At 56.2% G+C, this 13,841-nt stretch overlaps 1 protein-coding gene across 5 annotated transcripts in view; it reads left to right on the forward strand.

The window, feature by feature from the left end:
• The window catches only part of ST14 (ST14 transmembrane serine protease matriptase), a 39,838-nt gene extending 35,415 nt beyond the window's left edge, over positions 1-4,423 (forward strand). For 4 of the 5 annotated variants that reach the window (XM_049713597.1, XM_049713598.1, XM_033406991.2 and 1 more), the window contains 3 exons: positions 2,915-3,189; positions 3,530-3,666; positions 3,743-4,423. In XM_049713597.1, coding sequence (XP_049569554.1) covers positions 2,915-3,189; positions 3,530-3,666; positions 3,743-3,904 — 574 coding nt within the window. In that variant the 3' untranslated portion in view covers positions 3,905-4,423. Of the gene's footprint in view, positions 1-2,914; positions 3,190-3,529; positions 3,667-3,742 lie in introns of those variants that run through there. The other variant, XM_033406993.2, reaches the window with a different exon arrangement.
• The last annotated feature ends 9,418 nt before the right edge of the window (positions 4,424-13,841 follow it).

The following is a 13,841-nucleotide window of genomic DNA, read 5'->3' on the forward strand; positions in this document are numbered from 1 at the left end:
CAGTCCCTGTTCCTAGCCCCATCTGCAGGGTGAGCTGGGATGTGCGTGGACTTCCTGAAGCACCTGCCCCTGGGCCCTGCCCGGCTTCTTCCTCTTTCCCTTGCTTCACCTTTTCATTTCTCATTTCCTTTTCCTTCATCTTCTCCTGCTCAGCAGTCTTACTTCTGCCCATTAATGCCCTCAACAGCCATTGCTACCATTGGCACCGGGAGAGAAAGCTGAATTAAACTTGGTCCCTGCACTTCCAGACGTCCCAGGGTAGGGGGACAAGTTGCGATACACATGCGCACGTAGTAAGGGCTGTGCCAGAGCTGGGGGGAGGCTGCCGAGGGCCCAGTGTGTGGGTTAGAGCTCCCCTGAGTGCTGGGGAGGGTGGCTGCTAGGAGTGCCTTTATGGGCAGGGTGTCTGGTCTGCTGTTGAAACGTGAGGGTGTTTGTCAGTGGACCAGGTGACTCAGACCTTCCAGACAAAGGGAGGGTTGTGAGCAGGGACAGGCAGGGAGGAAGTGTGCCAGGACCTGGAGTGCAGGTACTTTGGACACATTTCTGAGTCAGCAAGCGATCCCAGGGTGTTACCGAGAGGTGGCATCTCGTGGTCAAGGGCATGGGCTGCTGGGTTCAGACGGTGGCCCAAGACCACCTTGACTGGCTGGGGGATAAGAAGACGTAACACGTCGGGCCCCAGAAGAGTGCTTGGCGTGGTCGGCTGTGTCGACCTCTGCCTTTCGCCTTAGGTCTTGACGGAATGGCCAGGGTTTATCTGCAGGTGTTTCTTTGCCGCCATCTAACCCATCGCTGCTGAGTTGCCTCTTAACGCTTGGGCCTTCACCATTCTTCCTGTGTTTGCTGTCCAGCTGATGTGCTTGTGGCGATGCAGCACGGGGATGTCACCAGTCGGCTCGACACGACCAGCTTTGGGGCTTTTTTTTCTCCAAGAGGTCCTTCATGACCTTGTGGAGTTTTCACACTGTGTCTTTTCTTGTCCTGCTTTTGTTTCTCTTCTTTGTCTTCTGGAAGTTCCAGGCCCTCTCTGGTGACTGACACTGAAGTCTTCTCAGATTCCTTCTGCTGTCGGACACAGTACTCATCGGCGGGCTCGAGCACACAGATCACTGCTAAGCTGTGCTTCACTAGACGTTCACGTACCCCTTTCTGAGCCATTTCCGAGTTAGGCGCAGCCATCGTGGCACGTCTTCCCCGAGGACGGCAGGCGGCGTCTCCCAAGAACAGGGAAACCCTCCCATGTAACCACCATACGGTTATCGCATCCGGAAACGATCGCACTGACGTAGCACTGTTAGCTGGCCTATGGTCCGCATTTCAGATTCCTCCAGTTCTCCCAGTATTTATAGGTTTTTAAAAAAGGTAGGATCCAGTCAAGGGATATGCTTTGTTTTAAGTCATTAGTTTTGACTTGTCTCTTTAAAATGTAGAACAGTCTCTCCCAGCCTTTTAATTTTTGTTCTTTAATGGCAGTACGTTTTTGAAAAGTCCAGGATGTTATTTTGCAGAATGTCTCTCGATCTGGTTGTTTTTGGTTGTTGTTTCATGATTAGAGTTAGGTTACATTTTTTTTTTCTGGTCAGGAAACACTGCATAGGTGATGTGTCCTCAGGAAGTACATAATACCCCATCAGTGGTGACGATTTGGAGAAAAGTCTGATTACTTGGTTAGGGTGTGTCTACCAGTACTTATAAAGGTGCTTCCCCCGTTGGTTATGACTCTTGGGTGATGCTTTGAATTGGTGTGTATATCGTTTTTTTAATATTTATGTATTTATTTATTTGGCTGCACGAGGTCTTAGTTGCGGCATGCGGGATCTTCCTTGCCGCGTGCAGGATCTTTAGTTGCGGCATGTGGGATCTTTTCTTTTAGTTGCCGCACGCGGGATCTAGTTCCCTGACCAGGGGTCGAACCCGGGCTTAACCACTGGACCAGGAGGGAAGTCCCAGTGTGGCTATCTTGTTACCCAGTGGTTTTTAGCATCTGTTGATGATTCTTGCGTGTATCGGTTATTGCTGTGGTAGGTGTGAAATATGACTTATTGTGTCATTTCTTCTGTATTTCTTAGCTGGTGTTTTTCTGTAAAGCACAGCTTTCCTTCTCTTCTTATAAATTATTTTGAGATTATTTTTTAGCTTCAGGATAGATTCTCCTCCGCTTCTTATATTGTTTATCCCGTATAGCGCTCTAACCCCGTAGTTTACTTTGGTGTCCAGATGAGCCAGATCTTGACTAGTGAAAGCCTTGTCCTACTGGCCCCGCCCTTGGGCCAGCTCCCACTCACTGGTAACACAGTATATTCCTGGTTCACTCCATGTGCTGCTTGCTCCAGACCTGAAATCAGCCACTCCTCCAAGGAGCCTTGGTTCCTTTCCATGGGGAAGGATCGTTAGAAGCCACGTTCTGTCTGCTGTTGGGGATGCCATGGCTCTGAGGCCATCATCTTTCTGAACAGCCGTGAGCTTTTCCTGCTCTGATGGCATGTCAGCAGCATGGGGTTCTTCTCTCCTCCGCCTCTGCCTGTTGGTGTCTCCCTTTTCCCACGTGGGAAACTGGGTCCCAGCAACACCAGGGTCTTGTCTTTTTACTGGTTCAGTCGTCCCATACACAGTAGTCAGAATTGCTGCACCATCCCGCTGCCGACGACAAACCTGGTGAAGTTCCATCTACTTTTCAGCTCCTCTGGTACTTAAAGTATGTACCGCTGTGTTAGAGAAGTATTTGGATTGATGTGTCCCTTCCATGGAAGGGTAGATTAATGAGAAGGGAAATCTTTTTGGTAATGAGATAAGCGAGGGCAGCTGAGCATCGTCCTGGGGTGGGCGCGGGCTCGGGTCGAGGGGCACAGGGCACGGGGCCGAGGGCGCCGGCTCAGGCCTCCCTCTCCGCCCGTCCTCCGGCCCCCGGCAGGTACTCTGACCACAGCATGTGGACCGCCTTCCTGGGCCTGCACGACCAGAGCAAGCGCAGCGCCCCCGGGGTGCAGGAGCGCCGGCTGCAGCGCGTCATCTCCCACCCCTTCTTCAACGACTTCACCTTTGACTACGACATCGCGCTGCTGCAGCTGGAGCAGCCGGCCGAGTACAGCGCTACCGTGCGGCCCATCTGCCTGCCGGACGCCGCGCATGCCTTCCCCGCCGGCAAGGCCATCTGGGTCACCGGCTGGGGCCACACGCAGGAGGGAGGTGAGCAGGGGTGGAGGTGAAGTTGGGGTGAGGGGCTGACAGCTCTGCCCGCAGTCCAACCGCTGTGGGATGGGGGGGGCCTCGTGGCCGTCCTTCTGTCCCTCCCTTTATCACACGCCTTCCCAGGGTGGGTATCGGTTTCCTCACCCGACAGATGGTCAGCGCGGCCTAATCACTCTGCCCCGCTGCACAGCATCCCATCCTGGAGACGTGCCCTCAGGTTTTAGCCACGTGTGGGCCGCGGGCATCCGCGCTATTTCGGGGGCTCTGCTGGTCGGGTCCCCCCGCTGACTGCCGGCCTCCCCTCCCGCCCTGTCCCCCCCCTTCTGCTGCCTCCCAGGCACCAGGGCGCTGATCCTGCAGAAGGGCGAGATCCGCGTCATCAACCAGACCACGTGCGAGCGCCTGCTGCCGCAGCAGATCACCGCGCGCATGATGTGCGTGGGCTACCTCAGCGGCGGCGTGGACGCCTGCCAGGTGGGCCGGCGGGGCTGGGGGCGGCGCGGAGGGGCGGGGCGGCGGGGCTCGGTGCCAAGGCCTGGTCTCCCCGCAGGGCGATTCCGGGGGCCCGCTGTCCAGCCCGGAGGCCGATGGGCGGATGTTCCAGGCCGGCGTGGTGAGCTGGGGCGACGGCTGCGCGCAGAGGGACAAGCCAGGCGTGTACACGAGGCTCTCCGTGTTTCGGGACTGGATTAAACAGCAGACCGGGGTGTAGCGGCGAGGTGCCACCCCAGGTGCGCACGTGCGGGCTGAGGACGGGATTGCTGCCCGGACCCCCGGCTTGGCCCCCGGAACCCAGACTGGGACCTGATCCCCGAGCCTCTGGAGATGGAGACTCGCCCGCAGGCCTCTCACCCACCCCACACCCCCAGCTTCCCAAGCGCGTTCGGGGAGGGGAGGGGAGGACGCCTGGCAGTGCCAGGCCGGAGGTTTGAAGACACAGCCTTTCGGCCCTGGCGCCACGCTGGGCCGGAGGCCCTTTTCCTCGGATACAGGGAAGGCTGGCTTCGTCTGCCTCAGATATAGGACCAGCTCTTGTTTGGACTTTGGGGCCCCTTGGGCGGGGCTGGTGGGACACCACGGGCTCCCAGGGTCGCCTGCTTCAGGAAATCCAGGCCTGAGGGACCTGGAAGTCAGCCGGGTCCAGGGTTCGAATGTTTTGCCGGCTCCCAGGGCGGGGTTCAGTGTGTATATTTGTGTGTATGAGTAAAACACTTTATTTCTTTTTAGGTAATTTTTCTTTCTTACTGGAGTTGATGGGCTCCCCTAGCCCCAGCAGGAAGAAACTGGGTTTAAATTCCCCTCAGCACAGAGCCTGGAGTCAGGCTGAGAGTGGGGACCACAGTGCCCTGTGACAGTCCCCAGGCCAGCACAGGGCTGTGTTTCCTCCCTTACCTGAAGCTCCCCAGACAGGGCCTGGTGCCGGGACAGGAGGGGTGGGACGGGGTGCCGCTCCCTGGGATGGGGGAGGAGCTTTGTCCTGGCGGTTTCGGTCAGGTGGGGAGATGGTCACGCGAATGGGGGTGTGTGTGTGTGTGTGTGTGTGTGTGTGTGTGTGTGTGTGTGTGTGTGTGTGTGTGTGTGTGTGTGTGTGTGTGTGTGTGTGTGTGTGTGTACCTGTGCGCCTGTGCTTGCACACTCGGACACGAGAGTGTGCGTGAACTCACGGCTGTCCAGCGTGGGCTGAGTGGGTGGGTCCCGATGATGCCGCCTCGCTTGAGGCTTCTCCCATGTCTAGTGCTGTCCTTCCTCCTTTGATTTTTACTTAGTAAATTACAGTGTTCTCTCCCTTCTTGCTTGGGATGACTCAGAGGGACAGAGACGAGGATCTGGGGAGGGCTCAGGGAGTTCTTGAGAAGATGTTTGAGGGCCTTCCGTATGCCAAGGCTCTGTACGAGCTGGGGCTGGGGGATAGCAGCAGACCTAGGAAGAGAAATCAGATGGCCGTGTGAGGGAGGGTGGGTGGTCTTCGCTCATTGCTGTATCGCCAGCTCAGCTCCTAGAAGATGCTAACACATATTTGTTGACTGAATGGTCTTTGCTCTCTATGTGTTTTGGAAACCAAAGGGAACAATCTGGGCAGACTTCCTGGAGGAGGTGAGCTGCCTCTTTCATTTTAGCCTGAGGGCCTTACCCTCTGGAAGGAGGGAGAAGTTTTGTCTTGACAGCTGTGCAAGCATCCACATTGGGTTTTCCTTCCAGGGAAGGGAAAGGGTATCATTTTTGCCCAGGTGTGGGGAGTAGGAGAATGAAGGTGCTGTCAGAAGACCCTGTGCAGATGGTGCCGAGTGTACATACCTGGTGTGTAGGGAGAGGCTTCACTTGTGGTCTGGTTCCCAAGGGTGAGAGCCCCTCAGGCAGCCAGGCCTGGCCTGTGCCTACCCACAGCACCGCTCTCCTGTCGGCACCTGACATGGTCCAGAAGACACTCTCCCCAGGTCAGAAACGCAGGCGGGGTCATGAGACAACTTCACTGTCCCCTAAAGGCACAGGGGCTCCCTCTCCACAGCCCTCTGTCCCAGTCTATGGTGGTTTCTCAGCCTCATTGTTATCCTCCTGGGGCCCTTTGGGGTCACCCCGCTGCCTCAGGGGTCTCACCGGCATGTCCGGGCTGGGACTGGGCAGGTCATCCAGGACAGCGTTCCCACAGCGTGGCCCCGGGGCCAGGAGCATCCGCACCACCTGGGGCGTCGCAGAGACTCAATTCTCACACTTCACCCAGACCTCCGGCATCAGAGGTTCTGGGAGGCCGGGCGCAGCCGTCTGCTTTAACAAGCCTTCCGGGTGATTCTGACGAACCACAGGGCTAAGAGCATCCGCATCTCTGAGTGCCCACCAGGTGCCCGGCACTGCGCTTTGCAGGCGTGTCCTGCGGTCCTGGCAGGGTCCTGGAAGCCACAACATTTGACACCTGGAAACCGAACAAAGCATCAGTGCCTTTCAAAAGACTGTGGAGCCAAATCCAGCGTTACTTCTGACCACAGATAAGAATCGGCTAAGACTCCTTAGCTGGTGGGAAGTCAGTCTCGTCTTCGAGCTGTAATGAAGACAGAGGCCCGAGCACAGTCAGGGCTGACGACAGGAGTGACAGCCGGCCCGGGTCTGCTCCTCTCTGCCGAGGGCAGCGGCGCCGGCACCAGCCCTGAGCCACCGCCTCGGCTTCCCGCACCCGGGTGCAGGCCTGGGGAGAGACTAGTGACCAAAACTGTTCCGCACACGTTTTCATGTCCAGTTCAAGAACTCCAGCTCCAAGTGTGTGAGCAAGTTCAGTTCCGCCCATGCAACCTGCTGTGGCCGCAGCCAGGCCCACGACGGTGCAGTGCCATTCGTGTGACCGCACCCAGGCAACCAGGCAGCGCTGCCCCAGGCAGGCACACGGGCCTGTGCACAAGGCGCTGCCTCGGCTTCATGCTCTCTGTTGCCTTCGGTTGGGTCCCCACAAAAGCTCAACGAACCACTGTGAGGCCTTTTCCTGACTGACTAGCCTGTTTTAGTTGCTAGGATCTTGAAACGAGCCATCTCTCTGGTCCCCCAAACTACCCTGCGTCTCACTTGTTTTAGCCACCAATCACAGGCATTAAAATGGAAGTTCAGTCAATGTTTCATCCTATTTCGTGGACAGGGATCTGATCCAGACCTGGATTCTGCAGGAGGAACAGTCTGCAGGGACCCAGGGCCGGGCGGGGTGGGGGTGGGGGGTGGGGGGGGGACCAGAAGGGCGTAGGGAAGCTGTTCAGCCACCAGGGGGCACCGCAGGGCTTCCCAGGCCGCCAGCCTCCCGGTGGCCAAGGTGCTGTCACCGGAGAGGGGCCCTCGCTGCTGCAGGGTGGGGAGGTGGGTTGGGACGGACCCCAGGCCCAGCCGTTCTCGGAAGGCTGTCTCCTGCAGCTTCCAGTCCCTTCGTGCCCCGTCTCAGGTGGGCAGCAGGAGGCCCCGCACCCACCCCTCCCTGCGGCAGGGGCCTGCTGGCCCTCAGGCTCTGGGACCCAGAGGATGAACATGCCCAGGGCGGGGTCAAAAGAGCTTTAGGGTTTGAGGACAGAGGTGACCAGTGGCAGGAGGTGGGTGTTATCTCCCGGAGGAGCAAGCGTGGAACGATACCCGTTACCACAGCTGACAGATGCTACACACACACACACACACACACACACACACACACACACACACACACACGTTCTTGGGGGAGGGGCAGGGCTGTGTTTTAGGGCCTGAGCTCGGGTCCTGGAAACACGGCCTGGCTGTTACCACAGGACACCCTCCCCCTCTCTGGGGCACGTGGCATGCCCACAGATTCAATTCAGGGGGCCTCCCTCAGCTCTCTGTGATGGAATGAGGCCTCCCACTTTCCCAGGCTTGGAATCACGAGGGTGTGTGTTTTGCACACCTGCAGCCACACGTAAGGGAGATTGGACCTTAAAGCCGGTGTTTCTCAGACTTGAGTTTCTTGGAACACTGAAGCTCCAACATACCTACCATCTAATGAAAGAGCCACTTTACTTGTCTGATGTAAACCTCACAACAGCCCTATGGTCGTTCCCACTTTACAACAGAAAACCACGGCGCCAAGAGTGTAAGTAACCGCCCAAGGTCCCACATCTAGTCTCCTAGGACCCGGGCACCTAGGCTTTGTCCCCCATAGACTCTGTTACTCACACACCGTCGTTTCACGAGGGAAGGAACTTCTCGCGGGTAGAATGAAGGGGCCACGTTCTCAGAGACCCTGTGGGCCAGCCCCTAGGCTCGAGTCCCCCTTGCTTTGGGGAACTCCAACAGACCTGGTCACGAGGCCTCCCTGCCGTGAGAGCTACTGTCCGGGTGAGGGGTTTGCTCCAGGTGGACAGTGCACTCGTTCTCCATCTGCTTTGCCAGCCCGGGTGGGACGCCGCTGTTTATTGGGTCCCTGGGGTCCACCTGGCCCAAAGGGGGGGGGTTTGCATCAGCCCTCGTGCCATTTCAACTCGTCCGGTAAGGGTGATGGGCCGAGGGAGGGAAGGGGGAAGTGTCTGTTGGAAGGGGGTCCGGGCAACTGCTTTCAGGTCACCAGGCTGGGGCTCCTCAGGGTGGCAATCCGGAACAGAGCTTGGAAAGCCACCAAATACCACTCAGATGATGAGAGCAGGCCCCCAAGCAGGAATATGAACATTTATCACCTGCTTTTACGTCTTCGGGTTGACCTAGAAGATCGTTCCAACCGTTCTTCCACAGGGTGACAAACACGGCATTGACAGCGGGGAGTGAAGACGTCAGAGGGGCTTTGAGCAAGTGGTGCTTCCTCTAGGCCTGGGCGTGGACAGGCTCCTCCCTGAGGAGAGGGAGCCGCCTCTGGCACAACAGGAAAAGGGGGAGCAAGGGGGACCTGGGTGCCAGCCGAGCGTGAGGGGGGCCTGGGTCCAGATTCCCTTTATGTTCTGGCTGTCCTCGCCCCCCACACCCCTGCTCCCCGCAAGAGAGATGCTGAGGAAAGAGCAGCCCTTGACTCTCAGATCAGCACTTGCACGACGCGCTGATTGCTTCTGGTCTGATATGCCTACAGTGATGACTGTATTTTGGTGAAGAAACCCCAGCTCTTCGGATTTCAGTTCATTTCATTATCTGTTTCCCCCTTTTCTTCTCCAGAGGGCTGCGCGCTCCTGTGCCATCGCCCTGCACCTGCAGCTCCGAGGCTGTTTTTCTGCCTTTTCCCCTCATCTCCAGTTGTTTCTAAAAAGTCAGGGTCCACAGCTGTTTCCAGGCGAGGTGGAATCAACTCCATTGTCTGGTTGTTCCGCTGCCTCAGAATCTTCCAGCGGGAGGGCTGTGTATTTTCCTGGGGTGCAAACTTAGCTTGCCCTTCCCCTTGGCTCTGTGCTTTCCTCCACCACACGCTTCCTTCACCCTGAGGTTATCACGATTTTCCCTGCCCACGCCCCTGTGGTCAGGAATAACTCAGTCTCCCTGCCAGACCTCTCTTCTGGAACTTCATACAGACTTGTTTAACTCGAAAAGAAAACTCTTCCACCCTTAGCCTGTGTTCTTTTTCCAAAGAGCTGCAAGTACACGGTGTGTGTGTGGGAGGGCTGGGGGACAGGAGAAGGACCAGGTCCCGAGAGGAGGGTAGGGGAGCTCTCTCCTTCCCTCTCCCTCTCCCTCCTTCTCTCTCTCTCTGTCAGACAACAGCTCCCGAAGGAAACAGGGCATCAGATACCTCTTTGAATTTCATAACCTAGGTACTGTCCAAATACTTAAAAGGACAAGAAAAATGTGTAGAAACAGACTAGAAAAAATTGAAATCTATGTTTGGAACACATGACCCTTGCAAAAAAACGGTTAAAAAATGGCTTATTTATACCAGCCAGAAGAAAGGATGAGGAAAGAAGTCATGGATTCGACAGGCTTTTGCCGAGGGTCGCCCTGCGCCCTTTGTGACTTGGGAACAGGGCGGTTGTAGGATGAGGGCTGCTTCAGGCTCGTCGGGCCTGGCCTTGCAGACGCTGGGAAGCAGGTCCTGGAGCCCGTCGGGGGCCCTTGGTGGGTGGGAGGGAGTTCACATTCCCAGGAGGTGTGAGGTCACAGGGCCTGGCCACTTGCCTTCCCGGGCCTCTGTGACCCTCCAGTTGCTCAGTGGGATAACAGCTGTCTGAGGGCTGCCCTTTTAGAACTGGAAGGACACCTCCATTCAACCTCACAGCTGGAAAGAAGCTTTGGAGGTCGGGTAGGTAGGAATCTGCTCTGCACACCTACCCTGCCGACGTGTCTGTCCCGCCGCTGTCCTTGCTGGGGAGGGTCCGGCAGCTCAGCTGCTCCGGTGATATCTACGAAGTGTCAGTAACGGGGCAGTGCGTGCCGAGTGCCTTGTGTGCATCACATCACTGCATCCTCCCCACGGCATCTCGCTCAAGGTTCCTCAGAAAGAGAAGAGGAAGGATGCAAACCCAGCCGCTGGACTCCAAAGTCCGTGCAGTTAAGTCCTGGACTGCCTTCCAGAGGCAGGGCACCCCCAACCTGAAGCCTGGAGGATCCAGGGCCTCTTGCCAGGCAATCAGCTCCGTGGCTTAGGCACACGTGGAAAAGGCCAAAATGAACTAGCTGGGCTCTGAAAGGGCTCCTTCAGCGTCTCAAAATCTTTCCCATTCCTATTTCCTTGGCTACTACCCCCGGCAGCCTCTGGGCATTTCCCTTTCTCAGGGGCCAAACCATCTGCTTTCTCTTATTCCTCCACCTAGGGCTAGTGGGGAATGGAGGGACAGAACGTTTCCTTGAGGTCTTGGCCGTGGGCAGCTGGACAACGTGCTCTGACCTGTGACTCAGAAGGGTCACTTCTGCCCTCAGCTTCCTCCCTTGAGCCATTCATGTCTGCTGAATGCTGGCTGGCCTTGGGGGAAGCCGAAGCAAAAGGAACAGAGGCCCAAAGTGATGGGGGCACCTGGGCTTGGAGAAGTGACTGGAAAAGGAGGACTGACAGAAGGCCTGCGGGGTCCTGCTGCGTCCAGGGAAATCCCCTTCCTCAGATTTCTCCAGTCCCAAAGAAGGAGCCACAGAATGAGCCTGGGTGGGGTGACAGAAATGTTTCTGGGTCACCAATGACAAGGACTTTCACTGGGACCTGGGGGAATGTCTCAACCGGAGCTGAAAAGACAATCCATTTTGTTCTAGTTCAAAGGCTTTTGAAAAATAAACGAGTGGTTAACAGTTTGAACTGTTTCGCTGGGTATTTATTTTAAACAAAAGCCTTTTAATTAGGTTTAATAAATATTTTGTAAGTTTGGCTTAAAGGCAAAGAAAGATTCTTTCGAGACTCTGCCCTGGGGATCATTCTAGGTGAGAGCAGTAGGGGGCGCTCACGCCCTGCACGCCATAGGCACAGTCGCTGAAGCAGCCGGTCTGGAAGGAAGGTGTGGGTGGCCCGCCAGTCTCCACGACCTCCTCCCACCCAGTTCATGGTGAGTCTTGGCAAAGCCCAGATGTGGAACCCTGTGTTCCCAAGTGTGGAAACACCACGTCTGGGCCCACTGTGAAGGCGGCTCTCCAGTGGCTGTGCTGCCTTTCCTCTTCCCGACCCCTCACCCCAGAGTGCGAACTTCATGGGCAGTGGCCACCATGGGAAACTCACCGTCCTGGAGAGGCTGGCAGGCGCTGGACGGCCAGCTCCGTAAGTGCAGCAGGGCTCGCTTACGTGACTCTGGAGCGCGTTCAGGGCTGGCATCACGCGGGCGTCCTTGGCAGACTCCTCGGCTGGAGCAGGTTTATGGGAGGCCCAGGAACTCGGGCGTCATGGTCACGGCCAGGGGGACTGAGCGTCCTCTTTCCTCTCTTCTTGGGGTCGGGGGGAGGGATAGAGGGCCCCCAGAAACTCCTCGGGTCGCCTTTTCCAGAATGTGGGTTTCCTCCCACTTAATGTACCTGGAAACGTTCCACGTCTCCAAGGTCAACACTGATCCCCGTCCGGCTTTCCTCACTGATGCCGTTTTCACGGACTAGGGAAGCTGATGAAGAGCTTCACTCCCCCACGAGCAGCTCATAATCAGGTGTTTCTCCCATCACTGAGAGTGAAAGTGAAAGGTAGGAAGCGTATTGAGGTTCGTGTTACACCTGTTTTTCATCTGTGACAGGACAGACTGCCATTATTATGGACCCATTTCCAGGATGTGTATTCGTCCCTCCTCACTGACTGACCTCTCACCGTGTGCCAGGCTCGGGCATGGGGGTGGGCAGGAGGAAAGCGAGGCTGGGAAGGTAAGCGGCTCACGAGCCCACACACGCTCCTGTCCTGTGCGTCAGTCACAGGAGGGAAAGAGCCTTCAAAAGGCAGGCGGCAGAGCTGAGGGTTTCATGAAAACCTCACCCATGTGCAGCTACTAAAAGGTGAGGTTTTGGCCCCGGAAAGGTCTTAAGCATATCTGTTACCACATGTTCCTGTCACCCTAGATTAACATTATCTTGGACTGAGTCTGAATTACATTCAGCCCTGGCCTCCCCACATGCTTCTCATCCTCCTTGGGATTAGAAAACCCCTATTTTCTACTTATTACTCATGGGACTTCGTTATGGGTAACTTCTGGGAAGCAAGGACCAACCTTCCACGTCTACACTGAAAACAGATTATGCTTCTTATGTAACGTACTTGGGGTGACGTGTGGGGAAGCAGAGAGAACCCCCCCCAACCCCGGTCCGAGGTGCAGGCACCCGGGTGCTGAGGGCCATGCTGTGGGCTGAGCCCCAAGGAGGTATCTGGTTCCCACTGGAGCCTGGGGGTTGCTGGGCAGAACGAACTGCTGGGTTTTTCCTTTGCTCTTGGCTCTGCTCACCCCTCCAACCTACACTTTACGATGGGAGAGGAGCCGGAAAATCCACTGACGCACACGACAGCTGGGGTAAACCAGTGACTGAGGGACTTCTCTGGCGGTCCAGTGCTAAAGACTCCGCGCTTCCATTATGGTGGGTGCGGGTTCAAACCCTGGCCGGGGAACTAAGATCCTGCATGCCACTCGGCGTGGCCAAAAAATTAAAACCAAACAAAAAACCCCCAGTGACTGGGAGAGTCCAGGTGGGAAGGGATTCAGCAAACGGGAAAAACCTTTTACACCTGGTGCCTGTCAACAGAGGCAAATAAGGGGCTCCAACTGTTTGGCTCTGGGATGGCGGCTGTTGCTGACAGCGAGGGGTGGGGCACGGAAGAGCTTCTGGTCCCATTGTTTCAGGGGTGCAGGCCCAGGGCCCCCAGAGGGTGGGCCTGGTAGCAGCCCCAGGGAGGAGGTGCTGGGCGGGCAGGACTCCTGATATGGGGAGACCAGAACTGCAGATGGACCCTGACTGAAACGGAAGCCTCCCTTCTTCCCTTGCCCCTACTTTTCGTGTGTGTGTTTCTATGTATGCGTGTATACATCAATGTTTTGTGGCACTTAAAACGTGCAAGGCAAAGCTAGACCTTCCCCAAAGCTAATCTGTACCAGTCCCTCTCTCCTGGGACCACATGGAAGGCCCTGCCACGTTGGACAGTGGACCTGAATTCTCACTGGTGTCACACGGTCGTACCTGGGAGGCCGCGGGAGCTGTGGAACCCCTGTTCTGGGTAGAAATTATGCATGGATGTACCTGGCACGTGCTGGGCAGGACTGGATGAATCGGTGCTTGGTTTTTCCACGCATATGCACGTTTCCCCGTTTAAATCTCATCCTTTCCCTAGGCCTTCCTTGCTGTACCTCTTCAAAAGGCACTTGATAAAACTTTCCAGGGCAGTTATGCGTATCTCCTCACGTCAGGAGGTTCTTGGGGAAGAGCAACCGTCTTCCAAAAGCCACTTCATGTTTCCTATGTCAATGGAGATTACACGCTGGCAGCCTACACCTCATCTCTGGGCTCCGTGTACGTAGGAGCCTGTGAGAGTCAATCCCCCTGTAGGAAAGGATGTGTCTGGGTATTTGATACACGCAGGTCTCTTAAACAGCACCTTGAACTTAGAAGCCAAAAATCTGGATACATACAACGAGCTGCGTTAAAAAGTTAAATCTACAGCTGCTGCCGGTATCCAGCCTTTAAGCTCAGTTTCTAACTTAGAGCACCTGTTCCTTGGCCTGTGTTGGGGAAATAGACTTCTTCTGAGTTTGTCCAGGAAAAGATATTACACGTGGAAACAAACTTCCTCCATCCTCCATGCTCAGTCTATGTCCCTTTTT

This window comes from Orcinus orca, chromosome 8, assembly GCF_937001465.1.
Source record: "Orcinus orca chromosome 8, mOrcOrc1.1, whole genome shotgun sequence".
NCBI lineage: Eukaryota > Metazoa > Chordata > Mammalia > Artiodactyla > Delphinidae > Orcinus > Orcinus orca.